The sequence below is a fragment of the Zingiber officinale genome, chromosome 1A (assembly GCF_018446385.1).
Source record: "Zingiber officinale cultivar Zhangliang chromosome 1A, Zo_v1.1, whole genome shotgun sequence".
In the NCBI taxonomy this organism is placed as follows: domain Eukaryota; kingdom Viridiplantae; phylum Streptophyta; class Magnoliopsida; order Zingiberales; family Zingiberaceae; genus Zingiber; species Zingiber officinale.
This window is the reverse complement of record NC_055987.1, coordinates 9,049,785-9,076,508: the sequence shown is the minus strand read 5'-3', so window position 1 is coordinate 9,076,508 and position 26,724 is coordinate 9,049,785. Positions and strand designations below refer to the sequence as shown.

Here is a 26,724-nt window from a genome sequence, read left to right as displayed (position 1 = left end):
ATATAGACAAAACAATAATTGTTAATATATATCAATAACAATTATAAAGACGACAATAGTAATAAAATATTATGAATATTCCTCTTACAGATCTACAGCAAATTAGCATGATCAAGATTATATTGATTATATTGAATCGGAAGAACAAAATTTTACATATCATTTAATGAAAAATTAAATTCTCCAATCTTTTCAAATATGTTAGATGATTTTTGTAATAAGATACGTCATGTGGTCCTCCTTTATATGCCCTTGCATATTCAAAAATTAAACGGTCAAATATAGAAAGAGAATGAAAAAATAATGAAGCTATAAATTTTACTAGAAAAATTCATAATCAATAAAGGAAAACTCAAAAAATAAAAAATAAAATGCTAATTCCTATATGAAAAATTATTTTTTGAATATCATAATAGATAAATTTTTAAGAATTACATAAATTTTTTGTAAGACAAGTAGACATGTTAAATTATCAATACTTAAAACTTCTGTCATTGAGTCATAATCTAAATTTAGCATGCATACTATACTATTAAGTAAGTTTGATCAAATGTATACATAATTTTTTTTTTTCTAAAAATATCTAGTCTCCCTATCATCCTCCTTCATCTCCGTCTCGACAAGTTTCTTCTATCGTCGTCCGTCTTGATATTTCATCAAATAACTACCGATTAAAAAAATAAAATCATTCTAAAACACATAAAGTTCAGATCTTTAATTCGAAATCAAAAATTTATTTCACCACTAGAGAGGCACTGGCATTGTTGCAACCAGAGTTGTCCACTGACGAAAAATCGACGAAGTCAATCTCATCCTTTGAAGTGCTCATTTTCCTCCTTTCGTGACCGACTTTTTCGACTCATTGGACTTTACCTTTAACAAAAAGAAACTCAAAAAATGGATCAAAATTTGAAAAATAAAATAAAATAATGGAACACAATGGCATGGAGATCATGAAAAAAAGTGAATAGAATTTGGATGGAATGGTGAAATGCCCATTTTAAAAGCAACGGAGTTACCTACCATCGCCAACTTACCATATTTCTTTGCACTGTTAGGCGAAGGCGAATGGATGACAACGGAGAGCCACTGTCAATGCTCCAACGATAGAGAAAACGGAGATGAAAGAATAGAGTTGGGAGATTAAGTTTTTTGAAAAAAAAATAAAATAAAAAGAAGGGAGGTATTATTGGAAAGAAAATGAGAAGGGATTCATAATTTGATCAATTCTAAAATTGATTAAATTGATATCTGTTTGTTAGTTAATATGCAAAACCAAATACATGGCTTGGTAAATCTCTGGTAACTTTGTATATTATGCTTTTATTCTTTAAAAAAATAAGTAAATAGAAATTTAAAATACATAATAATAATAATATTTTAATTAAAAAAATAGTAAAACGAAAACCTTTCAAATGAAAATAAAAATACAAACTACTCATCTTACTCTCCAACCAATGTAATTCTGATTAATCTAAACTCAGTCCGATCCAAAAATAAAATAAAATCAATCTGAACTCAATCCCATCCAAAAAAAAAAAAAAAATTCGAGTTAAATTTTTGATCCAAACCAAATCAAACACTCAATTCCAATTTGCTATTTTTCCTGTCGACACTGATCGGATTGACGAATCATTACACCGGATTCATTTTTTGACACTCCTAACTTGGCCTTACTACTGTTGCAAATGTTTTAAGTAATAAAATGTTTATCTTTGCATTTGTTCCTAGTCTCTCAAATCTGTAGATGCATGGGAATCACATTCCTCCTTTTGTTGATGAAACATGGCTAGTTTTTTTTTGTTAAAAAAAATGGCATTATCTACACAGTTGTTTAGACAAGTAACTCAGGCAAGGTGGCAACACAGTTACAACACTGTAACGGAGAGATTGAATGAATGATGCAACCAAAAGCATATTAGGACAATGCATGACGAAAGATAGATATCTTGTTTTAACAGCTTGCAAATGAACTATTAAAAATAAATGAAAAAAATGGATGGCATGGTTAACTTGAGATAGAACGTGAGGATAAAACGTTGTTCTTGTCGCCTAAATAGAAATTAGAAATTTGACTATTAATAATAGACCTTCAATCCAATGTGTCCAATGTATACGTCCATTACTTAGTTCCTTCCTTGCATAAGTATTAATGCATGCAGCGTCAGCATTGGGTTAAAATCAAACAGTTCGAGTCAAATAAATCAAAAACCGAACCAATTAAAATTTCTTCGAACCAACCGAATTTTCCTTGAAAAACTGAATTAATTAAAAATTTAAAATTAAATTAATCAAATTTAAATTAAAAAAATATAATCAAATTGATATTTTTATTCGATTTAATCGAATTAGAATTTTAAAACTAAACCAAATTAATAAAAAATTAAAAACCGAATTTACCAAACCAAATTACTAAAATGTAATGTTCTACCGAATTCTTCTCACCCCCAATCTCATTGTTCTTTATGAGATTTTTTATAATCTCCAATATATCACATCAGTATAAAAACTTATCATTCTCTCCTTAACGAAAAAATCTCCCTATCAATTTTTTATCTGCATTATCAAACTTTTTTTTTTTATCATTAATTACTAACCAGTGTTGTATATGACAGTAAACAATCACGATGAGATCAGTAACCGCCTACCACTTAAGCAGTTGAAATTTTCTTTTACTATTTTTATATATAATTAAATAATATATTAATTAAAGGATAAAAAAATCAAATAAAAGTTATTTTTAAAAATATACTATAAAATAGTTATTTTTAAAAACATACTATAAAATATATTAACTAAAAAAAAATCTAAATATTTATTTTAAAAATAAATAATAATAATTTTTAAATATATATTAAATTAATAGGATAATTTTATTGAGCATTAATTAAATCTATTTAAATTATTTCAATCATGATTAAAATTATTAATATAAAGTTTTGATTAAACCCTAAACTAAAAAAAACCTATTCTATTTGGCGATCGACTTTGGGGGTCGAACACGTCATCGGAGGCCATGTGTCTAGACGCATCGTCCAAGTTCGACAACGAGTCTAGACGTGTCGCCTAAGTCCGATGACAAGTCCGGACGTGTCGCCTAAGCCTGATGTCGAGTCTGGATCTGCCGCTTGGGTCCAACGATGAGTCTGAACCCGTCATGCGTGCCCGGACAAGTCACCCGAATCTGGCGACGCATCCGAACACGTCGTCCGAGTCCAAATCTGAAATACTTTATAGTCGCCTAAACACAAAATGGTACTTTATAGTCGCCTAACTGCGGCACTAGCATGGTGAACAGGATCACTACGTGGTAAGTGAGACACTGTCTGTGGTGGCACCTACATGCATTACCTTCCTCGTCTAGCGTGAATTTATATGAAGCCCTCTACAAAGATCAAAAGATTCCTATGCCAGCACTAGATATGTTGTTGGCTCGAATGTGGCGAGATTTATTGTTGAATTTCTAGTCTACATTGTTCGTATTGCATTCCTATACCTGGAAACAACCTATGTTGTGACTTCATAATGCCCTTTACACCACCTCCTTATGCACTGTTCGCATAACCAACAAAGTTTCTCTCTCAATTCTCATTTTAACACCACATTCTTCATTCTTCCTGTGTGTGCAAGGGGACAACTTTATAAGCAAAAATAAACTAACACTGTGAAGTGTCAACTGTTTGAGGTTGCATGATCTTCCTCAATACAATTCTTTATAAAATTAATCTAAACAAATACCAGTAAAATAACAATGATGTTTGAGCGCTAATGAAGACTAATCGTTCCTAACAGTAGACATGAAGCTCTGTGAACTATCTGACCGAAAGGAACTCTAACCAACTGGTTGATGATGCTACAAAAGCAATAAAGATCTTGCGCATCCTACTCATATCAAGAAGAAGGTAGACAAATTTTCTTAACACGTTCCCACCCAATGCATATATATAAGGAAACATACCTGTGAAGACCTAAATAGTGCATACAAATAGTGTGTAAAACATACATGAAAAACAGCTCCAAATGCAAATTTTAGTTTTAGCATCTAAAAAAACCCAACTCCTGAACATTTGAATGAGTCATAATTCATGGCCTTAAGTAAATGCACTATTGTCTACTTTCGACTGCAGTGGTACACATTCACAAAGCATTAGTTCTCAATGGAACAACTGATTCCGGTGTAAAGATGATCATATTGACCCGAACTCAAATGAGCAAAAGACACTCACCATAAGCTTAGCTTCAGTATTACATCCTCACTTATTGCTCCTAATGTTCTATCTATCAATATAATGATGCAGTATTGGTTCCAAAAGCAAGAGATGGTAATAAACTTTGGTCTTCAGATCTACACAAATTCCAATATTCTCATTCTCATTCCACTGTTAGATAAGGAAGTAAGAAGTAAACCTGTAAAGAAATTCAACTGCTATGAGCTATGGCAAGTGATTCATGAATGGCAAAGTTGTGGTTTAATATGTAAAGACTTATTCCAAAAGGTAAGGTAAACATCTACAAACTTAGGCTGCTGAAAGATAACAAGAAGATAGCACAAACACCCACAGAAAGCACAAATTTGAGATTGTTGCTATTCCCTATAGAGAAGACACCAAGTTTTTCAGGGACGCCTAACCTCAGAGTTGTCGCTCCGCCGCAGACGCAACGATAGGCAGGTAATGTGTCTTCCCAAGGATGCAATTGATGACGGAGTATACGAAGCAAGCGATCGAGAAGACAAAGACGGCGTGGTATCCAATCTCCAAGACCCGGAACCCTATCCCTCTCGATGGGGTGCCGAACACCCGCTGCAGGAGGGAGGGGAGCGCAAGGAAGACGTCCAGAACGACGGCTTGCATAGCGTTGTAACGGACGTAGTGGCTGAAGGCCGGATTGCGCACGACGCCGAGGTAGAGTGCGAAGAAGGCGACGAAGGAGGCGAAGGGGACTGAGTGGTAGGCGGCGGCGAGTGGGAGGATGGGGGCGACGGCCGCGGCCGAGGCGGGGACGCGGGCGAAGAGGAAACGGCCGTAGTGGAGGGAGTCGACGAAGGGGAGAGTGTAGGCGAGGGCGGAGACGAGGCGGTCAGTGGCTGGGACGGTGGACCGGGACATGCAGACGGCGGTAGGGCGGCGGGAGGCGGGTGAGGGGCGGAGATGTAGGTTAAAGGAGGGCGGAGAGACGGCGGGGTGGTTGTGGAGACGAGGGAGAGTGGAGAAACGGAGGAGGGCGAGGGCCGTCGCCATTGTTGTAGCTGTCCTTCGTCGGCAAGATTTTAGAATTAGGGAAAGGAATGGGGCGGCGGGGGTATAAATAATTGATCTTCTTCAGCCGTTGGATGATTCTAGAGGTAAGATCTTGGCCGTTGAAGCAGTGTAAACAAATAATTATTTGCAATAAATAAATAAATAATTTCTTTTATGGGCATTTTGATTACCTTCCGCGACCTCACCTCCCCCGTCACCGGACGCCGCTGGATGCCTGACCTCGCCCTGCCGAAGCCATATGCAACTCGGCGGAGCCCTCCTTACCGGACGGACGTCCGACGCCGGACCTCTCCAAATGCCGACCCGATCCACTCCTCTGTGATCTCTCCCGCCGGAAGGAGCTCAATGGTAATCACGTGCAACTCACGTGACCTAACCCTAATTCTGAAGAGAAAGGAAACATTTGTTTTAAGACATCGTGCCTTGCACGTGACAGAAAGTCCAGCTTATCTCGCTGCTTCGCTCTCGGCTTCTCGGCCACATTGACGTCGGCAAGACCTGGGAGCTCCGCCACCTGGTGGCTCCAGCTCCACCGTATTTCTCCGACCGGCTTAGTCGAGGTGTGCTTCCTGCCTCCTGTTTCTTTTTTTCATTGCGCGTCCTTGGTGCGCCATCGGTGATCCTGCTGTCACCGCCGCTTGTTCCACCAGTGACGAAGATTCCTGGTTAAGAATCCTTTTTAGTTCTTTACTTCAAGTCCACATAGTATTGGGAAGATTTTCTTTTTTCTCCACGCCTTGTATTCATGAATCATGAAAAGTAACATGAAGTTAAACTACTATCAACGAGACATCAGATTGAAACCTATTCAATGATCTTTATCGCACAAAATTATTGGTTTACTCATTACATATTTGGTTTGGGGTGAGATATTGAATATTCTATACTGGATAAACCATTTTTATGTGTATCAGGTTCAAATCAGGTACCTTTTAGGGCTTTAGGACTTTTTCTAAGTAGATGCATGCAGAAGAGATGGCAATTTTGGTCGGCAGTTGAGTTTTGTGTATATCATCTTGCAACTTATTCACGCCCTATTAAACACATTTCTTCATTATCCGATGAACCCTAGCCTCAGTGCCATTTGATTCTAGTCCTGCTTGAATAGGATGGTCCTACCCAATTTTTCATCACTGGAGGAAAGAATAGGAAGGTTGATGCTTCTGCTGGATGAGTAGATCGGAAAACTTTCCATCGATCTATATTACTTTATTGATGGCCTTGAGCTGGGAATTGTCAGAGCCCCTTCTTGAGACAAGGTCTGTCGTTCGTTTCTGTACTCAGCAACAGTCATGACTGGACTTGTGCCATTCACTCTTTGGGTTAGAAAAGGAGCTACATTAATGTTAGCTTAATTTTGTATGTATCCTTCTCCTTAACTCTACTGTGCAAGGGCAGCAGCTACATGTATTTCAAGCATAATATGTCCCGGATGGTATGCTAAACCACTTAAGACAGCAAGTGAGGGTCAATGAACATTGAGCTGAAGCCTCTAATAACTCTTCTTGCACAGGAGCATTGTACGGGCTAGTGAACGTGGGAAGACTCATGTTGTTTGGTGGAGCTATGGGAAAGAGTGATAAGGGAGCTTTCTCGGTACAGACTGAAACTGAACAGCTGCTAAAGTGTGTCAAGCAACCTCTTTTCTCATGGTAGGTAGAGAACAGAAAGTATGGCATTCCTCATGTATTTCAGAGTTCTGTTATTAGGAAAGATGGGAAAGGGAGGAGAAGAGGAGAAATGAGAAATTGGGACCCATGAAGGGCAAGTGGGCAACCTTTGCCACTCACTGTGTAGTAGAGAAGGGGAAGAGCACTGGTGTACTCTTTCTATTGCATATTGGTGCTAGGTCATGGTTGCTTGCAAACTAACTCCCATATATTTTTTGCTTTAAAAGTGGCTTATTTGCTCATGCATACGGTATACTAGATGTCTTAATATTTTGCAGTCAGTTTGAATATGTTGAATGTGATCAAGCAATAAAATATCTGTTGCATTCCACACACACATTAATCATCATTTGGCTCACCAAGAGCAACTCCAATTTTTAGATCCATGCCTGCTTAATATATGTAGGACTACATCCATTAAGAAGATGAATGATCTATTTCATGATCAATCTACTAGATATCTACATATTTGAAAGAATTGAGAAGGATAAGCCTTCTCATTGACAAGAGATGAGACAAGTACAAAGGAGATATCAATTTATTGTTTAGAGCATGAATTTAAATCAGACTTCTCTTGAGATTTACTTGGACATAGGCAGTTTGAATCTGGATAGAGCTTCATATTTGTGTTAAAGATAACTAATTGAAATGCTTAATTTGGTTGAAGAGAATAAGAGTATTATTGGTATGTGGGATAAAAATGTGATCTAGCTGACAATTTTGCATTATCTCAAATTAGCCTCTTCTTGAATAACCTCCACAATTTTGGCCTACAATTTTATGAAGCTTTTTGCATATTCAGTATTTGTTTTACTTGCATGTATGAAATTAATATCTTATTATTGGTTTAATATCATTTATGTAAAATTACTTGCATGGCTTGCTCTCTAAACTTTGCTCTCACATGTGCTTGCACAAACATTTAGCATATGTTTTGTTCCAATTTTGATATCTTGCACACCCTTATATGGGCAACCATGGGCGACAACCTACATGGCCACCTGATGCGGCTTTGATCCAAATTTTTTAATCTCTCTCATCTGCATGCAATAATTCTCTTCTCTCTCATGCATGCAAAATGGTGCTAGTTTCTAATTCTCTTTTCTCTCCTGCATGCAAAGTGGTGCTGGTTTACAAACCAGCACCAACGTTAGAGCTGATATTTAAAGACCAGCTCCAACGTGCTGGTTTTTAAAGACCAGCACTAAGTGCTGGTGCTGGTATGTACAAACCAGCACCCCAGCAGCACCAACATTGGTGCTGGTTTGCGCAAACCAGCACACAAACCAGCACCCCAGCAGCACCAACATTGGTGCTGGTTTGCGCAAACCAGCACACAAACCAGCACCAACTGTTGGTGCTGCTTTGGTGTTGGTTTATACAGACCAGCACCAACGTGCTAGTGTGGGTCTTTAAAGACTAGTACGTTGGAGCTGGTCTTTAAATATCAGCTCCAAGGTTGGTGTTGGTTTCTATAAACCAATACTACTTTGCATGTAGGAGAGAGAAGAGATTAGAAACTAGCACCGCTTTGCATGTAGGAGAGAGAAGAGAATTATTGCATGCAAATGAGAGAGATTGAAAAATTTAGATCAAAGCCGCATTAGGTGGCCACGTAGGCTGTCACCAATGGTCGCCCATGTAAGGGTGTACAGGATATCAAAATTATATTTTGTTCATTTTAAAACCATATGTTTTTATTTATTTTTTTTTTCACTTCTCCATTGTGGTACATCACTTGTTTTACCATGTGGTTTTACCAATTTCCCCACTATGTTTAGGATTAAATTAACTGTTTATTTTTGTAAGAATTATTGTATTTTTCTCTTGATCTTCTAAGAAAGAAAAAAAGTGCACAAACATCATTGTTTTGTCGATTTGATCAAGGTAAGGATAGTACCAGTCCAGCTTTTGTGATGAATGATAGTTTTCAAGATAATGATGAGCGGCTCTCACCTTATTTTCTTTACCCATCTCTGTTGTCCATGATCGACTCTTTGATTGCTGGTTTTACACTGGAAAGTATGAACTATATAAAATTAGGAGTGCCCAAAGTCTGTTCCTTTAGTTTCTAAATGAAGCAAACCACATATTTTCAACTTTCGAATGGGACACTATAATGAAATATTATATGCTGTATTGTGAGCACTGTTAGAGAATGGATTATAATATATCCCCTTTGATCTAAAGCTTGTCTTAGATGATAAAATTTTATGGATTGCATTGAATGCTGTAGTTTAAGAAAATTTCCCTTTCATGCTGGAAGTATCTGCTTAGGTGTGTATTATGCATCCTAAATTTTATTTTACAGGTGTTTGCTGACTTGTTTGGAGATTATTGACTTTTGCTACCTCGTTAATAATGAATTGCCTTCAATCTATTTCCTGCCCTAGTCAAGGTTCTCTTGTTGGGCCCAACTCGAGAAGTGGAAGGAGCTTTTTCTCTTTATCTAGAACCTTATACTCAAATCCTACATGTTTGCAAGCCTCTCCATATATTGGTTTCTGTCGACAGAAGGTATACCCCAGTTTGGTGCATTATGCACGGAAGAGTGAAAGGTGTGCTCGAGTTTGTGCATCTGGGAGAAGCGGGAACTCTACTGGGGGAGACGAGGTAGGAATCTTTGCTTGATTTTCATTTTATTAAACAATGTACCTTATGACATCGATAAACCCTGACTGATTCAAACACAGGAAAGCCTCAAATTTAAGCATGTCATATAGCATACACTCCTGTTCTTGGCTCACTATAACAGAAAACTTAACTAGGAATTCTTTATAATCCGTACAATAGGATAAATTTTGCACCTTCTAATTATTCTTTTTCTCTTCCTACAAAGACATAGATCATCAATCAGTGGTTATATATGCACACCATGCTCTGTGTACTTGTTCTCATAATTTGAGTTAATATAACAAGAATATTGATGAACTCTTTAAGAGTTTTTGTGCAAACCATGTTAAAAAAAACTATGCATTCTAGATCAGAGAGTGTTTGTAATAAGTTATTTTCTGAGATAATAGTTCTTAGTGATTGCATTTAAGATGATATTTCTGATGATTCATTTTGGCATATTTTAAACGATTTTAAATCTGAAGCAGCCATTTTCATGGGAATCTCTGAAGAAAGTTTTTGGAAGTTTTAGGAGAGAATTAACAGTGCAAGATATGTTGAGACAGCAGGAACGGCAAAAACAATTTTATGGTAATGGAGATGATGGAATATCTGGAAGGGGTGGGGGTGGGGGTGGGGGTGATGGTTCCAATGGTCCAGACGATGAAGGTTTTGCAGGAAAATTTGATGAATTCGTGCAAGTATTTCTGGCGATTCTGGGTATAGTGTTACTGGTAAGAGTTCTTGTTTCTTTTGTAAAACTACGTCAACAGCCTTAACGTGAATCTTTCCTATATTTGTTTTTCTGTGTTGTGGCCTCTAGTCTAAATGTCCAACATATTTGCATCAATTATCATTGTTTCAGTTATTTTTTGGATAAACACAATCAATTTTTGGGCTCGATTTAGATAAACTCAGGTTAATTGGTGGATGACATCATCTGAAGTCCCCGCGAAGATTTGGTTGAAAATTTGTAGCTTTTAAAATGTTTTTTATGAGAGATTAAGAAAAGGGGTTGAGCTCTCTCTCTCTCTCAAAAAACATACTGTGTATTCTCTATTTTCCAAAAATATAAAAAGTGGTACTTTTCTTTACCATTCTGAATCCTACATATTATCTACCTGACGTCTCCCTGCATCTTTGTTGCCTGTTATTATTTTTCTAAACACAGTTCATACCAGTGACACTATTTGATTGGTATTGCAGTATATCTTCTTGCTCAACGGCGAGGATCTTACACGTCTTATCAGGGACTTCATCAAGTATCTTTTTGGAGGTAAACCGAGTATCCGCTTGAAACGTAAGATGGACGAGTTGCACAGGTTTTACAAGAGTTTAGCTTGGAAGGAAGTGAAGTACCGAGAAGATTGGTTGGAAAGAGAGATTATTAGAACACCCACGGTGTGGCACAAGCCTGAGCAACTGGCGCATCTGGTGGAGACTTATTTGGAGAACTACAAGCGACAAGATGAATAAACAAACTGCTCTGTTTATGGTCTCTGTGAGTGTCGCAAACTTCCAATTGTATCTTCATGGTTTGTTGTTCGTAGTGCTCCTCAAAGCCAAACAACCATTGTTACTTGCCTTCTTTTATGTGATTATCAAATTGTATTCTCAACATGAAGTTAAAGAACTAGAATCTTTTTTTTATAAAGCGATATGTTGAAGGAGAGCCTTGGTGTAACGATAAAATTGTTATTTTGTGACTCATCAAAAGATTATGGGTTCGAATCTTGGAAACAACCTTTTGAAAATAGCTTCTTGCAAAAAATAGGACAAGATTGTACAATAGATTTTTCCTCGGGATCTCGCATAGTAGAAATTTTGTGCACCAGATTATTTTTTTTTTACACTGATGGATATGTTGTTTGTCAATTGACCTAGCAGTGCCAATTCATCTATGAATCTTAGTTGATCCTAGGAGTATTTTATTCAAAATCAATCTTTGTATTCAAATCAACACTGTAATTACACATCCAATTTAAAAATAAAAGAAACAGAAGTTCCAAAAATAAGCTTTCAATGCCAAGCAAACAAGATTAACACTCAGTTTTCACTCAAGAAGGGGAAAAAAGGATGAAGTTTTCGTTTTTCTTCTCTTTCAAACGAATTCATTTTTGTTTTTTGTTTTCCATTCATTTCTTCATCTTCGCCATTATCTACAATTGACCGTCTAATTAATTAAATCGTCGGATCGCCGCCGGCTACTGCGAGTTCACGGCCACGGCGATCCCTCCCCGCTTCATCATCTGTTTGAACTCGCCAAAGCTCACCCTCCCGTCGCCGTCGACGTCCACCTTGCTGATCATCCGCTTGCACTCCTCCTCCGCCGTCCTCCCCCCCTGCGCCACCCCGAGCGAGTCGAGCACCGTTTGCAGCTCCTCCGCCGCGATGAACCCGTCCCCGTTCTGGTCGAACACCTCGAAAGCCTCCCGCATCTCCGCCTCCTCCGCCTCCCTTTCCATCACCGCCTGGTACAGCGCCGCGAACTCCTCCGCGTCCACGCATCCGTCGCCGTCCACGTCGACCCACTCGATCACCGCCTCCAGATCCGCGTCGGCGATGTAGATGCCTAGGTTCTCCAGCGAGTCGCAGAGCTCCTGCTTGCTGATGCGCCCGTCGCCGTCGCGGTCGAACATCTGGAAGGCCCGCGTCAGTTCGGCAGGTGATGTGGCGGAGGAAGCTTCCTTTTCGGTAGAGATAATAGTCGAAGACAACGGCGTCGGTTTCGACAGGTACCAAGACGAAGGCAAGAGGAGGCGGAGAAGGGCATTGAAATGATGACAGAGGAGGGAAATCCTCACGAACAGAGTCGGGAATGGGATCGAAACGAGCTCCATTGTTGCTCAAACAAGAGACTGGAGATGCAATTGCCAATTGGAGAAGGTCGAGACTCGATCGAAGCTTTTAAAACCAGTGCTCTGCTCGCGTCATCGTCCTCTTCGTCGCCCCCCACGCCCTTATTTCAGAAAGCGCGTTACAGATATAAAATTCGACCGTTGGAAGCGGATCGGGTGGATGCATCGGAGAGCGGTGCGCTCTAAGAAAGGAAGAGAGCCGCCGGGTCCGGATCCAGCGGTTGGATCGAGATTGAGGGGTCCGTTTCTGTCGGAGGGTGGACAGGCACGTGACGACAGGAGGACGCCGGTTGGTGGGGCGGCGTTCATTGATTGTGGGTGGATCCGACGGTCAGTGCCGATCGGGAGGAAGGAGATGGGCGGTGGAGATGACGACAGAGTGAGGATGAACTGGGAATGAGTTGTGCTGTGGGTGGGGGAGTCAAGGATATATAATTATGATCAATTCAACTAATGTTGCATATTATTATATTACAATTATTATTTAAGAAAAATTAGTATCAAAATGTTAAATGAGGGTTGACTTTATTATACAATGCTATGAAATTGTCATGCCGATTAAGATTTTAAACTATAAGAAAATTCTCAGATAATTCATTAAAATATCTCTAATATTGTAACCATATCGTTATTATGTCCCTAAAATTTCTTTTATAGTCATTTATATCTCTCATATTTTACAAAATATTCCAAATCTATCTATCAATTCTTCTATTATCTATAATAGAATCTCTCACATAATATGTGCGTGACATCTTGGCCTAACTTAAAAATCCATTTCTCGATTCTATCAACTCTAATTCTCATCTCTTCCAATTTGTTGAATCATTACTTCTAAATTGTCTTCAAGCCATCGATTTTCATACTCTCCGATTGCAATGCATCGTGAACAAGCACTGATAAGATTTATTAATACACCAAAACATTAAAAGTTGACTTTGTCTCATGCAAGTGCACCAATAAAATAAATCGATTCTTACTCAATCAAATGAGGAAAAATATTAAAGCGCATTCTTAGACAACTTATCGGTGTGTGTTCATGGTGCCACTGTCATTCGAGTGTGATAAGGAATCATCTCCTTAGAGAGAATTTCAAGGCGAAAGGGTTAGACGTATTCACTGTAGGTGTTGTAAAGTCGGTGGCTAAAGAGAAATTGAGTAGAAATGAATTAAGCGAAAGTGTGATATATTAAACGAATCAAATAAAAAAAAATCAAGAGGAATCAACAAACCACTTACATTGCTTGTTTACGGTGCCACTACAATCAAAGAGTGTGAAAATAGATAGCTTAAAGAGAATTTCAGGAGTAACAATTCAAGGAATTAGACAAGTTGAAGACATTTTGGGAATTAAAATTGATAGAATCTAACTGTGATTTTTTAAGTCGGTATGGTCACACTTATTATGAGAAAGTACATTATATGATGCCAAAAAACGAATACGTTCGTCCTCAGGGTCCGTCAATCCATCTCAAGACTAATACAGAAGAGATAAATCATATACAATTACTAATCTTTAAAATAGTGATTAAAAAAATCCATTACATATGTCATAGAAGAATATGGTAAGAAAATATTTGATACATTTTGTCAGGAGACATAAATGACATAATCGGCACGTTGAAAACTATGAATATTTTAATGAATTATTCCGAAAATTGTCAGACGAAATTAAATTTCGATATAAAAATTTATTTCATAATTAAATTTAGCGAATTACTCCGCTCCGTCAATAAATTGGGACCGAATTTTAAATCCATCCATAAATTAATTAATTTATTCCTCACAAAATTTTTCCCAATTTCTTTCCGATCTCCTCACGCCGATCTCCCCGCCTGCTTCTCTCCCGATCTCCTAACGCCGATCTCTCCTCAGGTTCGCTTCTCCTCCCTCTTCCCTCTCCCCCGACGGTCTACCCGATGTGTCGGCAGCCGAGTCGCGACCTCGCCGTGGCGCGGCCAGGTCGCGACTGGGCGGCGGCCTCGCAGCGAGGTCGCGAGGCCGGGCGCGATCTCGGCTGCGGCCTCGCAGTGAGGTCACTAGGCCGTGCGTGACCTAGCCGCCTGCCCTCGACCAGGCCGCGTGCAGCTCTGGTCGAGGGCGCCTGCAGAAGTTGTTGTATAGTTCCCAGTTGCTCTCCGGAATCCTTCTTTTTCTCCAAATGACATAAATTAATGGATGGAAATGATTTCTGAATTGCTCAGCACACATCAGACAAGTTTGTTAACAATTTGCTGCTTACAAGTAGGATTATCTCGGCACCAAGCTCTACTGTTTAAGGTTTGCTAATCTGATATTTTCAAAATTTATTGTGTGAGGTCAATGTGCATTGTGAACTCCACTTTATCATATGCTAAATTGCTATTTCACCGGACTATAGGACTGTCAAGTAGTTCGATCTACATCATGAACCGTAGCTTTATCAATAATTACACATTCATCAAAAGTATATTATGACCTAGCATATGGTCACGGAGCTTTGCTTCTTATTGAGTTACAACAAAAAGTAACTTGTTATTCAATTTTGCTGGACTTTCACATGACTACGCTCACAAGTTTATGTTTTAACAATATGCATGTTTTTTTTTACACTTTTAATAATGTTGTAAATTTATTTCTCTTTAGGTTACAATGAATATGAATAAAGCTTGGATGCACTAATGGATTTATAACCGATGAATATTTAATGGAGTTGAAGAGTTTGTAAACTTCGCTAAGCGTCATCCAAACTGTATGGATGTTGACAAGTTACATTGTCCGTGTTCTCATTGCAAATGCAGAAATACAACTTTTCCTGATAAGGATACTGTGAAAGTACATCTATGTAAAAATAATTTTGTTCCAAATTATTACAACTCGTACTGTCATAGAGCCTTATTTGATTGAGGCAATTGGACATTTTGTCGCTTCATCATCTTCCTCTATTTGATGTCTACTCCTAAGCTCAAGGGTCTGAGTTCTTCATCTACTGAAGTGCAAGCATTAAGACAAGAGAATCAAGAATTGAGGGATTGGGTCACGACATTAAAGCGGTTGGTGGAAGGTCGGGTCAAGGTGGTAGAAGATGGGGTTAGGCAGTATAGCAGTCGATTGAAGATCGGGTATGGTTTTGATTCCCAAGAGACTGAAGACCCTCAAGGTGCTGATAAGTAGCGCATAATAATAACAATTCTTCTTAGGTTTGTTGACCTTCAACTTTGTCTTTTTGTTTATCAACTCGTAAAACATACAAAATGGTTTTGTTAATTTTGATATTATATGCAGCTCTAATTGTATTACATCTTTTAAGGAACAATGCAGATAAAGGGTCAACCCTTAAAAACTCGGATTGGATCCTTCTTTGCCTTGATGAAATTGTTGATGGAGGGTAAGAATCCTCCTTATGCTCATCTTGACTTGCATAATCTTCCAAAAACAGTTTGTTTCTTCGTTTGTTTATCATGCAACTTAAAATGGCATGATTTTGCCCTCTTGGAAGCATACTACCACTTACATTTTCTGCTCAATATGCCTGAGTTTTGTTTGTTTCTGGATATTTCAGCTGAGATTCGTGAACGTGATTGGTACAATGTTGTTACTTGTCATATGGACACGCCTCAAGCTTATGTTTGGCATCTTCAAAACTTTGTTAACGATGAACATATTCTATTACCATTAGCAGATATCTAAACTTCCATTAAGGTATATTCTTTTAAAGCATGTTAAACTTGCTTTGCTTTATTCATTCTGTAATTTTGAATCTTTATGATACATTTCTCCTAAATGGATCTTGCGATCTCTCTCTCTATAAATTTATGGCATTTTGGATAAGTCATCTAATTATCTCTTTCATATCTTGCTGGCATTTTCTCCTCTATGTCTATTTTCCTATAGTGATTTTTCTAAGCTTCTACTTATATATTATGTTATCTCTCAACTCTGCTTCCATTTATTTTTTGCCATAAGGTAAGTGCTTTGTTGGTTGTAGATGTTTTCGATTTTTAAAGACTATTTTTTGTGTAATGCACTTTTGTTTAATTGATCTTTTCTTAATATCATAGTGAAATTTCAAAATTTCAAGCTTATCTGTTTTGATATCATAGTTCTTAGGCAAGTTGGGCATGTGTGACATCTATGCACCAGATTGAGGGGGAGTGTTGAAATATTTAAATAATTTTGTAAATATTGTCAATCTTTAAAGATCGTATAGCCATATTTCTAGGGTGGGATTTGATATGCATCCTCTGTGTTTCCCTTATTTAAAATCTTAATATGTTGAATATATTTGTGAATTTGCTCTTTTTGTTTTTGTATAAACAGAAGCAAGATAAACAAAAATTTTAGGAGTTTTCTCTAATTTAAATGCGCCTTTTCATGATTTCACTGTCTAAAGAAGCAATGCTTGTTATGCAAGTTGATTACAAATTAAGAATGCATCTCAACATAATAGCTTCCATGCACAGAATTCGAAGGCTCACATGTAACATCCCCGGACAGTTGGATGCCTAGACATTTGAGCTTCATCAATCACAATAAATCCTTTTGTACCATCTTAACATTTATGTATCGCTGCATTAATTGATTTGTTCAATATTGCTGAATGCTCTAGAGCCTTGTGTGGATGGGTTTTTGGTTTATTGAAAGAAACTCTCTACTTGATTACTTTGGTTGCTGCTTGCAAATCTGAGAAAAAGTCCCTAAGGATGATCATTTTAGAACTTACTGAATGCTGTTACTAATTGTCACTTCCTCACTTTCAATTTATCTTTTGCGTTCCAACCAATCTTGTTCTGTATGTTTAGATTCTCCTGAGGGGTCCCAATAATGCAAGGGAAGCTGTTAAGCACTTCGGCAAAGCTCCCGGTGTGCAACACAGCCACACAAAGCTTTATGTCTGGTCCAAGGGGAGGAAATTTGAGAAGGCATGGGGAAGAAGAAACAGCAGAAAATTAAGGGTTTGATCTCCCAACAAGCAGCAATCTACATCTTCTTCATTCTTTTATGTTCTATTTTGCATCGTCTGGGGTTGTTAATTTCCTCTGGATTTCCCTAGGTCTTTTGAGTTTCTTAGTGAACCATCAAACTAAAATATTTGTATGTTTAAATGTATCAAATATATGTATACATTTACATTTTTTGTATTCTCGTTGATTAACTTTTCTAACTATACCTTTTGAAGTTGCCATGCTTTTCTTGTTTATTCATCTTTGTTGCTCTCTGTATATGGAAAAGGGATGGATTTATATATGATTAGTGATCTCATCATGTTTTTCCTAGTTAATTCTTAAGTTAGTGGCAGAATTTATATATGAAATTAAATTCCATCGTTAAATGCAATACCGACCAAAAAACTTGCAAGCGATAGTTTCAGTGGCTAATCACTGTTTTTCTTGTAGTGTTAGATTATAGGCATTTTAAGGTCTTTTACCCCTAGTATTAACAAGTAGGACCATTAAGTAGGTGTGCTTAATTCATAATAACCATAGTTACATAAATCTCTTTCATGAGACTACTAGAAATTCTTAATTAATAAAAAAAAAAGTAAGAACAATAACTTGAAGTATAACCTTCTTGAATCAGATGCAACACACTTCCACACAAAAATATTGTAGAGACAAACCTATTCATAGAGAGATTAGTTACCATCAAAACACAGCTTAATTATTGTATCTGAAATGACAATTAAAGTTGATAATATGTGTAAATCTTGCATGGATGCTGTCTCCTTGAATGATCATACATACTTGACAACTTCACAATCAAGTCCATCCATTGACAGATTAAGATTAGTACCTTCAAGAAAAAAATGACGGGAATGCATAAAACTTTCTGATTCCCTGAAACCTGATTAATTAATGAAATTCTTACCTTCTTCCACCACAGCCATTCTCCCTTTGGCAATTGAAGAACAGTGCAGCAACAGGGTCCCCAAGGTTATAGAGCTGTAAGAAATCCCTTGTGTTGAAGTTTTGTCTCCACCCTGGTGCGTAGACCGTTTGTCGAACTGATTGCCGAAAGAGCACAAACACAAATCGATGAATCCCAGCGGTTGGCTGGGGGCTCTCATAGCAAACAATCTCATTTCCTGGTAAGATGACGCATAGGAAACATTCTTCTAATGTGTTCAGATAAATATGGCAATGTAACTAGTAATTTCATACTCTCAGTAATTTATTAGCCTTTATGACTAAATAATTTTTCAATTTATTACCAAATTTACAACACAAGATTTCACTTTAATGGCTATGTACATGTAGATCCTGATCTCACTCACCAAATCTGGCATTAGTTGTTTCTGGGATGTCTGTCACCAACCTGAAAGAACCAAAAAAAAGAGCAACTATTAGTTTCTTCCTTTTGATAATTTGGAAATCTTTCTTCTAGTTTTGATCTCACCAATGAAGATGCTCCCTCTTTGTTGGATTACTGGGGCTTGGTGCATCTGGATCCACCATAACCTTCTCAAACACAGACAAAGCAATCAAAAAATGAATTCTACTATATTATAACTTCTGAATCCTAATACTTCCATGTCTTAGATGCAGATTCTTGCTAGTAGTTAAATAATCAAAACCTATTAGGAAAACCCAGAAGTAGAAGAAAACCTAGTTTGCATATCAAATTTTGACTATCTGCATCCACTTTAAGTTGGTTGAACAGACATGGCAAAATCTCTGTCATCCCTAATATGGTCCGTGGCACTGTTTTTTTGACATGCAATGCTACAAGTTTTATGTACTTACAAGTGTATAAAGGGTCCTCATGTCATGGCCTCTGATCTCAACCCTTGGCTCTTTAGCCACTACAGACGGCTTGAGTTCAGACCCATTCGTTATTTCCTTGTTGTACATCACCCGAAAATTTGCTGTTTGGACGAATTGGTCCAACACATCACCGATCACATTCCCTACAACGAGAGGATCCCTCGACATTACTAACGACAGAGAGGTTTTGAATGGTCCTATTCCTTAGCAGCGGCTCGATGGTTGCGTGGATGAATTGGAGGTCCATTTATACTGCTGCAAATGATAAGAGGCCTCAAATCTGACATAGGAACTGGAATCTACTTTTTTTTGGGTATACGTAAGAGTATATTGAATAAAGAGCAAGTGGATGAGCCACTGCATGGTGAGTAAATCTGATGAGTTATTCTCTAAATCTGGAACCTCTTGAATGAATTATTTGTTCAACAAAAAGTGGATTACCTTTTGACTTGCCTCCATCCAATCTTTGCTCTGGGGATCAAAGGAAGTGCTCAGCCGCATGCCTGAAGTGCATGAACCTAGCAGCTCACCTAATGCTTTAAAGTGATTCCATGAGCTCAAAAGCAGGAGTGTGAGATCACCAAGTATGTCTCCAGTTGAAGCAAGGAAATGACCTCATGCCATCTCATAGGATATCAGGGAATATGGTGCTGCAATTTGACAAAGATTATGAAAGACCATTTATGTGCTGACAGAATGAACTGATTTGTATATTGGAAAGAGGCACATGTTTGAATTTAGATTGGAACTTCAGGCTGCAGAGTTGAATCCGGGGAAAGGTAGGTAATGTAGAAAGAGAGAGGAACCTAAAGTGGTCATGATGTGTTGATCTAGATGCCACTTGCAAGTGCTATATTTACTTATTTTCATCTAAAAATTATAATGATATGAGTTCTTCCATGAATGGAAAAAATTATAAGTTCATGACATTTATGCAAGTGTAAGCTATCCACTTGCCTTAAAGTGTTGCCAGGAAAAAAGCTTATCCTTGAAAGCCTCAATTGTAGTAATATTTTCCAGTCAATGTTCAATCAGTAATGCATATTTCAACCTCGTTGCAGGGGCACACTCAAAATTATTCAGGAATAGGAGTTACCTTGTCAAACATCACTGGCACTGTGTCTGTTAGAGTTAAAAGACACCTATCTTTTAGACTGCTTGAGCTCAGTGGTGGATAGAGAGTACTGGTGCGCTGGTACAGAATGTCATTGTTCCATTACTTTAGTGTGATAAATGGATCTGTAGCAAGCTTCAGGTACAGCTCCAGCTCATTCATTTTCATGTGCCAGGCATGGCTGGATAAGTTCTGCAGGGAACAATGTAACCCAATTGGTGCATTAGTTCAAACTTGTGTGAATAGCACATTCAGGTTTTCCTGTACCAAACACCAAATATTCCAATACTGATGATGGTGGAGAGGATGAAGAAAGGTTAACTATTTCAACAAGTACTAATTTTTGTTTCCTTTAAAAAAAAATATTATACATAGGAAGATATGGAGAGTTAGTTTGGCACACCCAGAAAGAAAGAGAATATATGTAACCATAAAAAAACATAGGCAATAAATAATAGAGAATAAATCGAAAAGAAAAAAAAAAAAAGAGTGCATTGGTGCATGCATCTTTATAAACAAAATGTACATACCTACCTATCGGAACCTCTCATGTTTATTTATCACCTCATTGCAACCGTTTGCCTCTATTTTTAAGAGCTAAACAGTATAATTGAATTTTAAAAAAAATATATGAACTTTAAATGTTTTCATGACATGTTATGCTGTGGCCCATGATTCTATTGCAACAAACATTGTTAATTAACATAATTTACATTGTCTAGAGGCATCTAGCCTCCAGTAATTTTTTTACATGAATGGCATGCAAAGTAGGCATGATAAAATATCAAGTACCTAAAATGCATCAAACTTTTTGGATTATTTTTGTCTTCCTAATTAAGAATTCTGACTTAGGCATAGCAAGTCCAAGAAATAATTACAAGTCTGGAACATCTAAATAATTTACTGGAGTTTACTGGCTAAGTATAGATAGAAAGCATGAAATAACCCAAAGTTATATCACAGGGATGGATAGTAGCTTTTCCTCTATCACATGAGATGACATTTGATACTCCATAGATATCAACCACACCAATAGCAATTCCACATGTGGAAATGACTATCAATTGTATAGAACATACATAGATTTCTACCATGACTTGTATACCAGTGTACAACATTGGATTCTCATTCTCTTATTTTCTTGCACACATAAGCTACACCTAGTTTCTTCCAAGTAGGAGTTGCAAGAGATATGCATGCATGGATGGAATCTCAATAGGTGAGGGCAGGTATGCAATATATTCTCTAGGGTGTTTATTAAATAATTAAGACGCAACATCAGGAAGGGCAGTGTGCAGGAAGCTGAAGCACTACAATCGCACTGCCCCATTTTAAACTCATGCAGCTCTTCATTACATGGAATATATAGACAAAGGACAGCTTTATAATTATTAGGTAAAGGATTTAACCTTTGAACTAGTTAACTAGGCCTAGTTAAAGAGGTTAGATGTAGCATGCCCTAACCTATATATTAGTCAAGATCAAAGTAAACAACTACTAGAAAAATGAAATTGTTCTTATATAATTTCTTTGTTCATCCAATGTCATTCATTGTATTAAAATGCATAATATTCGGAATTAACTTGATGTGGCGGATAATTCCTATTGCAATACATATAATAATAACAACCACCATCAAGCTTTATCCCACTAGATAATATTGACTATATGAATCATTCTACGTCATTAGGTTCTATCCCCTATATGTCATCATCTATACTTAAATAAATTTTATTTATTGTTTCTAACCAACTTTGCATATTTGTCATAGTTTTGCATCCCCTAACTGGAACATTTATTGGTTATCTATGTACATGTTCGTACCTTCTTAAACGTGTCTCTTGGAGTTTTCCCTTAAGAGATGTAACTCTGGCTTTCTCTCTAATGCTCTCATTTTTTATTATGTATATCCTTGTATGTCCACACATTTACCTTACATCTTCATCTCTGCAACTGTCATCTTTTGCTCATGTTCTTGAGTCATAGCCGAACATTCAGTATCATATAACATAATAGATCTAACCGTCATTTTATATAACTTCTCTTTAAGTTTTAGAGGTATTTTACGATCACATAAAACACCCGACGCTCTCCTTCATTTCAACTATTCTCCTTGTATTTTATGTAAAACATCTCTCTATGTTTCCCGCCAAGCTTTTAGTATAGCATTTACTTTTTCACGTGTCTCATCTACCAAAACAATATCATCTGTAGACAACATGCACCATGATATTATGCCTCGAATGTGTCCCGTGAGTTTGCCCATAATTAGTGTGAAAAGATAAGGAGTTGATCTTTGATATAACCCTATCTTTAGTGGAAATATTTCAGTTAATCCGCCCAAAGTCTTTCGTTACATCCTCATATATATCCTTAATTAGTTCAATATATTCTACGCTAACACCTCTCTTTTCTAGAATTCTCCATATAATTTTTCTTGGGACTCTATCATAAGTTTTTTTTCCAAATTAATGAATATCATATGTAGATCTTGCTTTTGCTCCTTGCACTTTTCAACTAATTGCTTGAGAAGATGTATAGTTTCTATTAACAACCTTCTAGGCATGAACCCAAATTGATTTTCGATCACCATGGTCTCCTTAATCTTTTTTCTATTATTCTTTCCAAGAGTTTCATAGTATGACTCAGTAGTTTAATACCCCTATAGTTTGTACAATTTTGAACGTCTCTCTTGTTCTTATATAAGAGAACTAGAGTATTTATCCTCCATTAATTTAATATTTTTTTATTTTCAATATTATGTTAAATAATTTTCTAAGTCATTAAATATCTTATTTCCCTATGCACTCCCATACCTCTATCAGAATATCATCTGATCCAATGACTTTTCTATTTTGCATCCCATCTAAAGCTTGTTCTACTTCTGAAATTTGAATTATACAATAAAAAAAATTAAATTTCTATACTCATTTGATCTACTTAAATTACCTAAGCTAAGTTAGTCTCTTAAACCTTCATTACAAAAGTTGATGAAAATATCTTTTACATCGCTCTTATATTTTTTCATCATTTACTAGTACCCTATTGCATTTATCTTTAATACATCTTATTTGGATAAAATATTTTGTGTTCACCTCTCTCACTTTGGCTATTTTATAAATGTCTCTTTCCCCTTCTTTTGTTACCAATTTTCGATATAATCATTCTTTGCTTCATTCACTACTTTCTTAGCATCTATCTTGACTATTGTATAATTTTTAAAAAATTTCACGTTCTTACAAATATATAATTCCTTCGTTTTTCTTTCACTCTCTCATGTACTTTCTTTTTTCACCACCAAGATTCCTTACTTGATGGTACATGTCCCTTGGACCCACCGAGTATACTCTCGGCTATGATTTTCAACATTGATACCATCTTATCTCATGTCGTTCTAATGCTTGTACTCCGATCTTATCCTTAAATATGTCTTGTTTCTCATTTTTTAACTTCTATCACTTAATTTTAGGAGTCGTATATATTTTCCTTCTATTGATACTATACTTAGAACATATATCCAAAACTACTAACCTATGTTGAGTAATTAAACTTTTTTCAAGGATGTTCTTGCAATCTTTATAAAATTTTCTATCCCTCAATTTGATATTTATTATTTCCACTTTTGAATATGACCGAGTGTTCTTTTTTATTTAAAAACAGATTAGCTACTATAAAATCAATAAATCATATGTTATCGCAAAATCCAATATAATTTTTTCTTCTTCATTTCTTGTTCTAAGCCCATAACTTCCATGCACCCTCTCATTGTAATACCCACTAAGCCTGTAAGATAAATATATGAATGTGGGATTTTTCCTTAGAAAAATAATAGGAAGTGAGTTGAAGCAAAAAGAAATAAAATGAAATAAAAAAAAGAGGAGGTCAAGGATTGAACCATGAACCTCTTATATTATATTTCATAGAATTAATTAGTAGAAACCAATTGGGATAGAGAGAAGATGTTGATAACAAAGGAGGGAAACTCATGATAAAGGTAAGAGTAAAAGCTAGCCAAAAGAAAACAAGAAAGGAGTAAGAGAAAGGCAACTTGCCTTCCTCCCTTTCTCTCCCTCTTCCTCTTTGTTTTTGCCGAAAATTTAAAGAGGGAATTAAGAGGATTCAATCCCCCTTATTTCATCATGAATGGTAAGAATAAATGAATAAATAAAATAAACAGGAAATAGAAAAAAAAAAGGCTAAGGGAGAAGGAAAGTAAAAATCAATTTTGCTACCTCTTCCCCCTTAACATAAAAGAGAGCAAGAAAAGAGAAGTTTATTTTTCTCTCATTTTCTCATTCTTCCTCTCCCTCACCGAAACCATCAGTCCCCTCTCCTCCATCTTCGGCCCCAACGCCAAGGTTTTTCCCCTAAGAAAGCCTAAGATACAAGGAGGACTTAGCAAGGGAATCAAGGGAAAGGAATTAGAAGAAGAGGCTACTTCTTCCATCACCATACCTTAGATCCACAAGCGAAAAGGATGTAAGCTTCCCCTCACCTGTGGTACAAGGCTTTTTATGTGATTTTCTGATTTTATAAGGATTAGAAAACCTAGGAAAGAATTTAAGAAAAATTCGGCCAAAGAAAGGGTTTTCAAATCTAGGAAGGTTTAAACAAGTCCTTATTTCATGATATTTTTCTATGCTATGTAGGAAGGATTTTCTTCATGTTTTTATACCTAAATGATGCTTGATCAGAGGAGTACCTAACCCTAGAATTTCGGCCAAAAATATTTTAAAGAGGTTAGGGAAAATATTGTGTAACCAAACTAGTGCAAGATTCTCTCCATGAACTATTAAGGATCTTTTATTGGTTTTCTTGCTTAAAAGCTACTTGGAACCAAAAGAAATGCATTTATATGTTTCGGCCAAGAAAAGGGCTTAGGGTTAGGAAGACCTTTAAATTTAAGTAACCATGTTTGTATGATAGAATATAGAGTTTTCTTAAAGAATTGCATGTTGAACATTGCTAGAAATTCATGAACTCTTATTTTAGATTTTCGGCCATGATAAGATGGATAGTTTAGAAAAGCTTAAACAAAATTCTAATATACTCAAGACCTCTGTGATATTATGATATGAAAGTTGTTTAATGTTCTTATGTTTAAATTGAGTATAGGAAAATTAGTTACATGATATATGACATGTAAGATCACAAGGGTCCTAGCTTGTTTATGAACCAACTTTGTATATGATGTTCTTAGTAATTTTTGCCATGAAACTTACTTAGGTTTTCCATGCTTTAGGCCACTTAAAACCTAGTTTAAAGATTGGTAGGTTTCGGCCATGAGGAAAAATAAAAGAAAAAGGGAAAGAAACCTAGGAAGCCTAAGACACAATTCACATGTATGTTTATTATGTTTGTCTTTATACATGCTATGAAACTTGTATGATTTCTTATGCTTTTAGGCTATTTGAAGCAAGTTTATATACTGTTGAGTTTCGGCCAAGTAGGGTTTAAAAGACCTAGAGGCCTTAGAAATGGAACCAAATGTGTTAAAAGTGCTTCTTATGAAAATAGGATAATGTGTTGATTGTGTCACATGCTTGTATAATTTTTCCATGACCTAAATGGACCATTGTATGTTTCGGCCATGAAGGAATAGATGCCCTAGAAACCCTAGAACAAGAATTAAATATGCTTATGTCACTTTACATGGAATATGATAAGTAGAAAGACAAAGTTCCCATGCTATATGTTGTTTAATGACCTAATTGAGGCTAGGGTAAGTTTCGGCCATACATGTTGTATAATGTCTTGTTATGAATTTATACATGATGTTAGTTCAAGTTCACATGCTTGTATGTTTGTTTTTAGCCCTAATAAACACTTGTTAAAAGTTTGACCATGACATATGTTAAGGGCTTGAAGGACTTAGGAACTAGCTCAATATGCTTACTATGTTACTTGGAAAAACTGCTATAAATATGGTTTAAGGTTTCCATGCTTTCATGACATTTGGGACCTTGTTTATATACTGATAGGGTTCGGCCACATGAGTTTAAGGACTTGGAGAACTTAGAAACCAAGTAAATCATACTTATAATGCTTCCTATGAAATTCATGTAATGATAATTTAGGTTTCACATGCTTGGAGGTTGTTTTACCTAAATTGAGACCTAAGGGGGTTCGGCCATGATAGGAACCCAAGGGTTTAGGAAGCTTAGAACCCAAGTTAACTATGTTACCATGTTTCTTATGATAGTATAATCACATGATACACCCTTATGCTTAACCATGTATGCTTGTGATTAATACCTTTTTATGATATGATATGTGGATAGAGATATGCATGTTTTAATGATATGTTATGTGCTTAGAAATATGCATGTTTAAATGATATGCTATGTGCTTAGAATATGCATACTTTTATGATATGCTATGTGAGTAGAAATATGCATGCTTAATGATATGCTATGTGCTTGGAATATGCTTGTTTTTATGATATGTTATGTGGATAGAAATATG

The 26,724-nt window shown here is 36.6% G+C and overlaps 4 protein-coding genes and 1 long non-coding RNA gene across 13 annotated transcripts; 2 read left to right on the top strand and 3 right to left on the bottom strand.

Moving 5' to 3' along the window:
- Positions 1-4,043: 4,043 nt before the first annotated feature.
- LOC122017450 (protein TIC 20-II, chloroplastic-like) lies at positions 4,044-5,606 on the bottom strand. 2 transcript variants are annotated; one of them, XM_042575079.1, is made up of 2 exons: positions 4,631-5,326; positions 4,044-4,407 (listed from the first exon to the last, which is right to left on the bottom strand). In XM_042575079.1, exon 1 carries the CDS (start codon positions 5,238-5,240, stop codon positions 4,632-4,634), a length of 609 nt encoding a protein of 202 aa, XP_042431013.1. In that variant the 5' UTR covers positions 5,241-5,326; the 3' UTR covers positions 4,044-4,407; position 4,631. The 2 variants fall into 2 exon arrangements, with proteins under 2 accessions (XP_042431013.1, XP_042431009.1); XM_042575075.1 differs by lacking the exon at positions 4,044-4,407 and adding an exon at positions 5,432-5,606 and having other exon boundaries at positions 4,451-5,338.
- Positions 5,607-5,678: 72 nt separating this feature from the next.
- Positions 5,679-11,216, top strand: LOC122017417. Of its 5 annotated transcripts, XM_042575058.1 has the most exons (6): positions 5,696-5,821; positions 6,176-6,696; positions 6,775-6,913; positions 9,243-9,544; positions 10,030-10,278; positions 10,751-11,216. In XM_042575058.1, the coding sequence occupies exons 4-6, from the start codon at positions 9,293-9,295 to the stop codon at positions 11,018-11,020; spliced, it is 771 nt and encodes a 256-aa protein (XP_042430992.1). In that variant the 5' UTR covers positions 5,696-5,821; positions 6,176-6,696; positions 6,775-6,913; positions 9,243-9,292; the 3' UTR covers positions 11,021-11,216. The 5 variants fall into 5 exon arrangements, with proteins under 5 accessions (XP_042431000.1, XP_042430969.1, XP_042430992.1 ...); XM_042575050.1 differs by having other exon boundaries at positions 6,176-6,913; XM_042575066.1 differs by lacking the exons at positions 6,176-6,696; positions 6,775-6,913 and having other exon boundaries at positions 5,679-5,821; positions 10,033-10,278.
- Positions 11,217-11,468: 252 nt separating this feature from the next.
- On the bottom strand, positions 11,469-12,519 carry LOC121999646 (calmodulin-like protein 3). The gene has a single exon (XM_042554299.1). The coding sequence runs from the start codon at positions 12,382-12,384 to the stop codon at positions 11,749-11,751; it is 636 nt and encodes a 211-aa protein (XP_042410233.1). The 5' UTR covers positions 12,385-12,519; the 3' UTR covers positions 11,469-11,748.
- Positions 12,520-14,149: 1,630 nt separating this feature from the next.
- LOC122017406 lies at positions 14,150-17,522 on the top strand. Of its 4 annotated transcripts, XR_006121341.1 has the most exons (6): positions 14,150-14,277; positions 14,607-14,682; positions 15,028-15,581; positions 15,692-15,769; positions 15,944-16,083; positions 17,184-17,522. It is a non-coding gene; the product is annotated as an uncharacterized LOC122017406 (long non-coding RNA). The 4 variants fall into 4 exon arrangements; XR_006121344.1 differs by lacking the exon at positions 14,607-14,682 and having other exon boundaries at positions 14,165-14,277; XR_006121343.1 differs by having other exon boundaries at positions 14,183-15,581.
- Positions 17,523-17,941: 419 nt separating this feature from the next.
- LOC121999635 (protein HEADING DATE 3A-like) lies at positions 17,942-19,538 on the bottom strand. The gene is made up of 5 exons (XM_042554292.1): positions 19,125-19,538; positions 18,778-18,839; positions 18,656-18,696; positions 18,250-18,466; positions 17,942-18,174 (listed from the first exon to the last, which is right to left on the bottom strand). Exons 1-5 carry the CDS (start codon positions 19,311-19,313, stop codon positions 18,168-18,170), a joined length of 516 nt encoding a protein of 171 aa, XP_042410226.1. The 5' UTR covers positions 19,314-19,538; the 3' UTR covers positions 17,942-18,167.
- Positions 19,539-26,724: the final 7,186 nt, after the last annotated feature.

What these genes read in the sequence shown, in the direction of transcription:
- LOC121999646 (XM_042554299.1), bottom strand. Translation starts at nt 12,384, where the DNA reads ATGGAGCTCGTTTCGATCCCATTCCCGACTCTGTTCGTGAGGATTTCC.
- LOC121999635 (XM_042554292.1), bottom strand. Translation starts at nt 19,313, where the DNA reads ATGTCGAGGGATCCTCTCGTTGTAGGGAATGTGATCGGTGATGTGTTG. An exon ending in TGAGGACCCTTTATACACTT is followed by an intron (nt 18,840 to 19,124) that starts GTAAGTACATAA and finishes GTGTTTGAGAAG; the next exon opens with GTTATGGTGGATCCAGATGC. An exon ending in AAGAGGGAGCATCTTCATTG is followed by an intron (nt 18,697 to 18,777) that starts GTGAGATCAAAA and finishes TGGTTCTTTCAG; the next exon opens with GTTGGTGACAGACATCCCAG.
- LOC122017417 (XM_042575035.1), top strand. Translation starts at nt 9,293, where the DNA reads ATGAATTGCCTTCAATCTATTTCCTGCCCTAGTCAAGGTTCTCTTGTT. An exon ending in ACTCTACTGGGGGAGACGAG is followed by an intron (nt 9,545 to 10,029) that starts GTAGGAATCTTT and finishes TTAAATCTGAAG; the next exon opens with CAGCCATTTTCATGGGAATC. An exon ending in TTCTGGGTATAGTGTTACTG is followed by an intron (nt 10,279 to 10,750) that starts GTAAGAGTTCTT and finishes TTGGTATTGCAG; the next exon opens with TATATCTTCTTGCTCAACGG.
- LOC122017450 (XM_042575075.1), bottom strand. Translation starts at nt 5,240, where the DNA reads ATGGCGACGGCCCTCGCCCTCCTCCGTTTCTCCACTCTCCCTCGTCTC.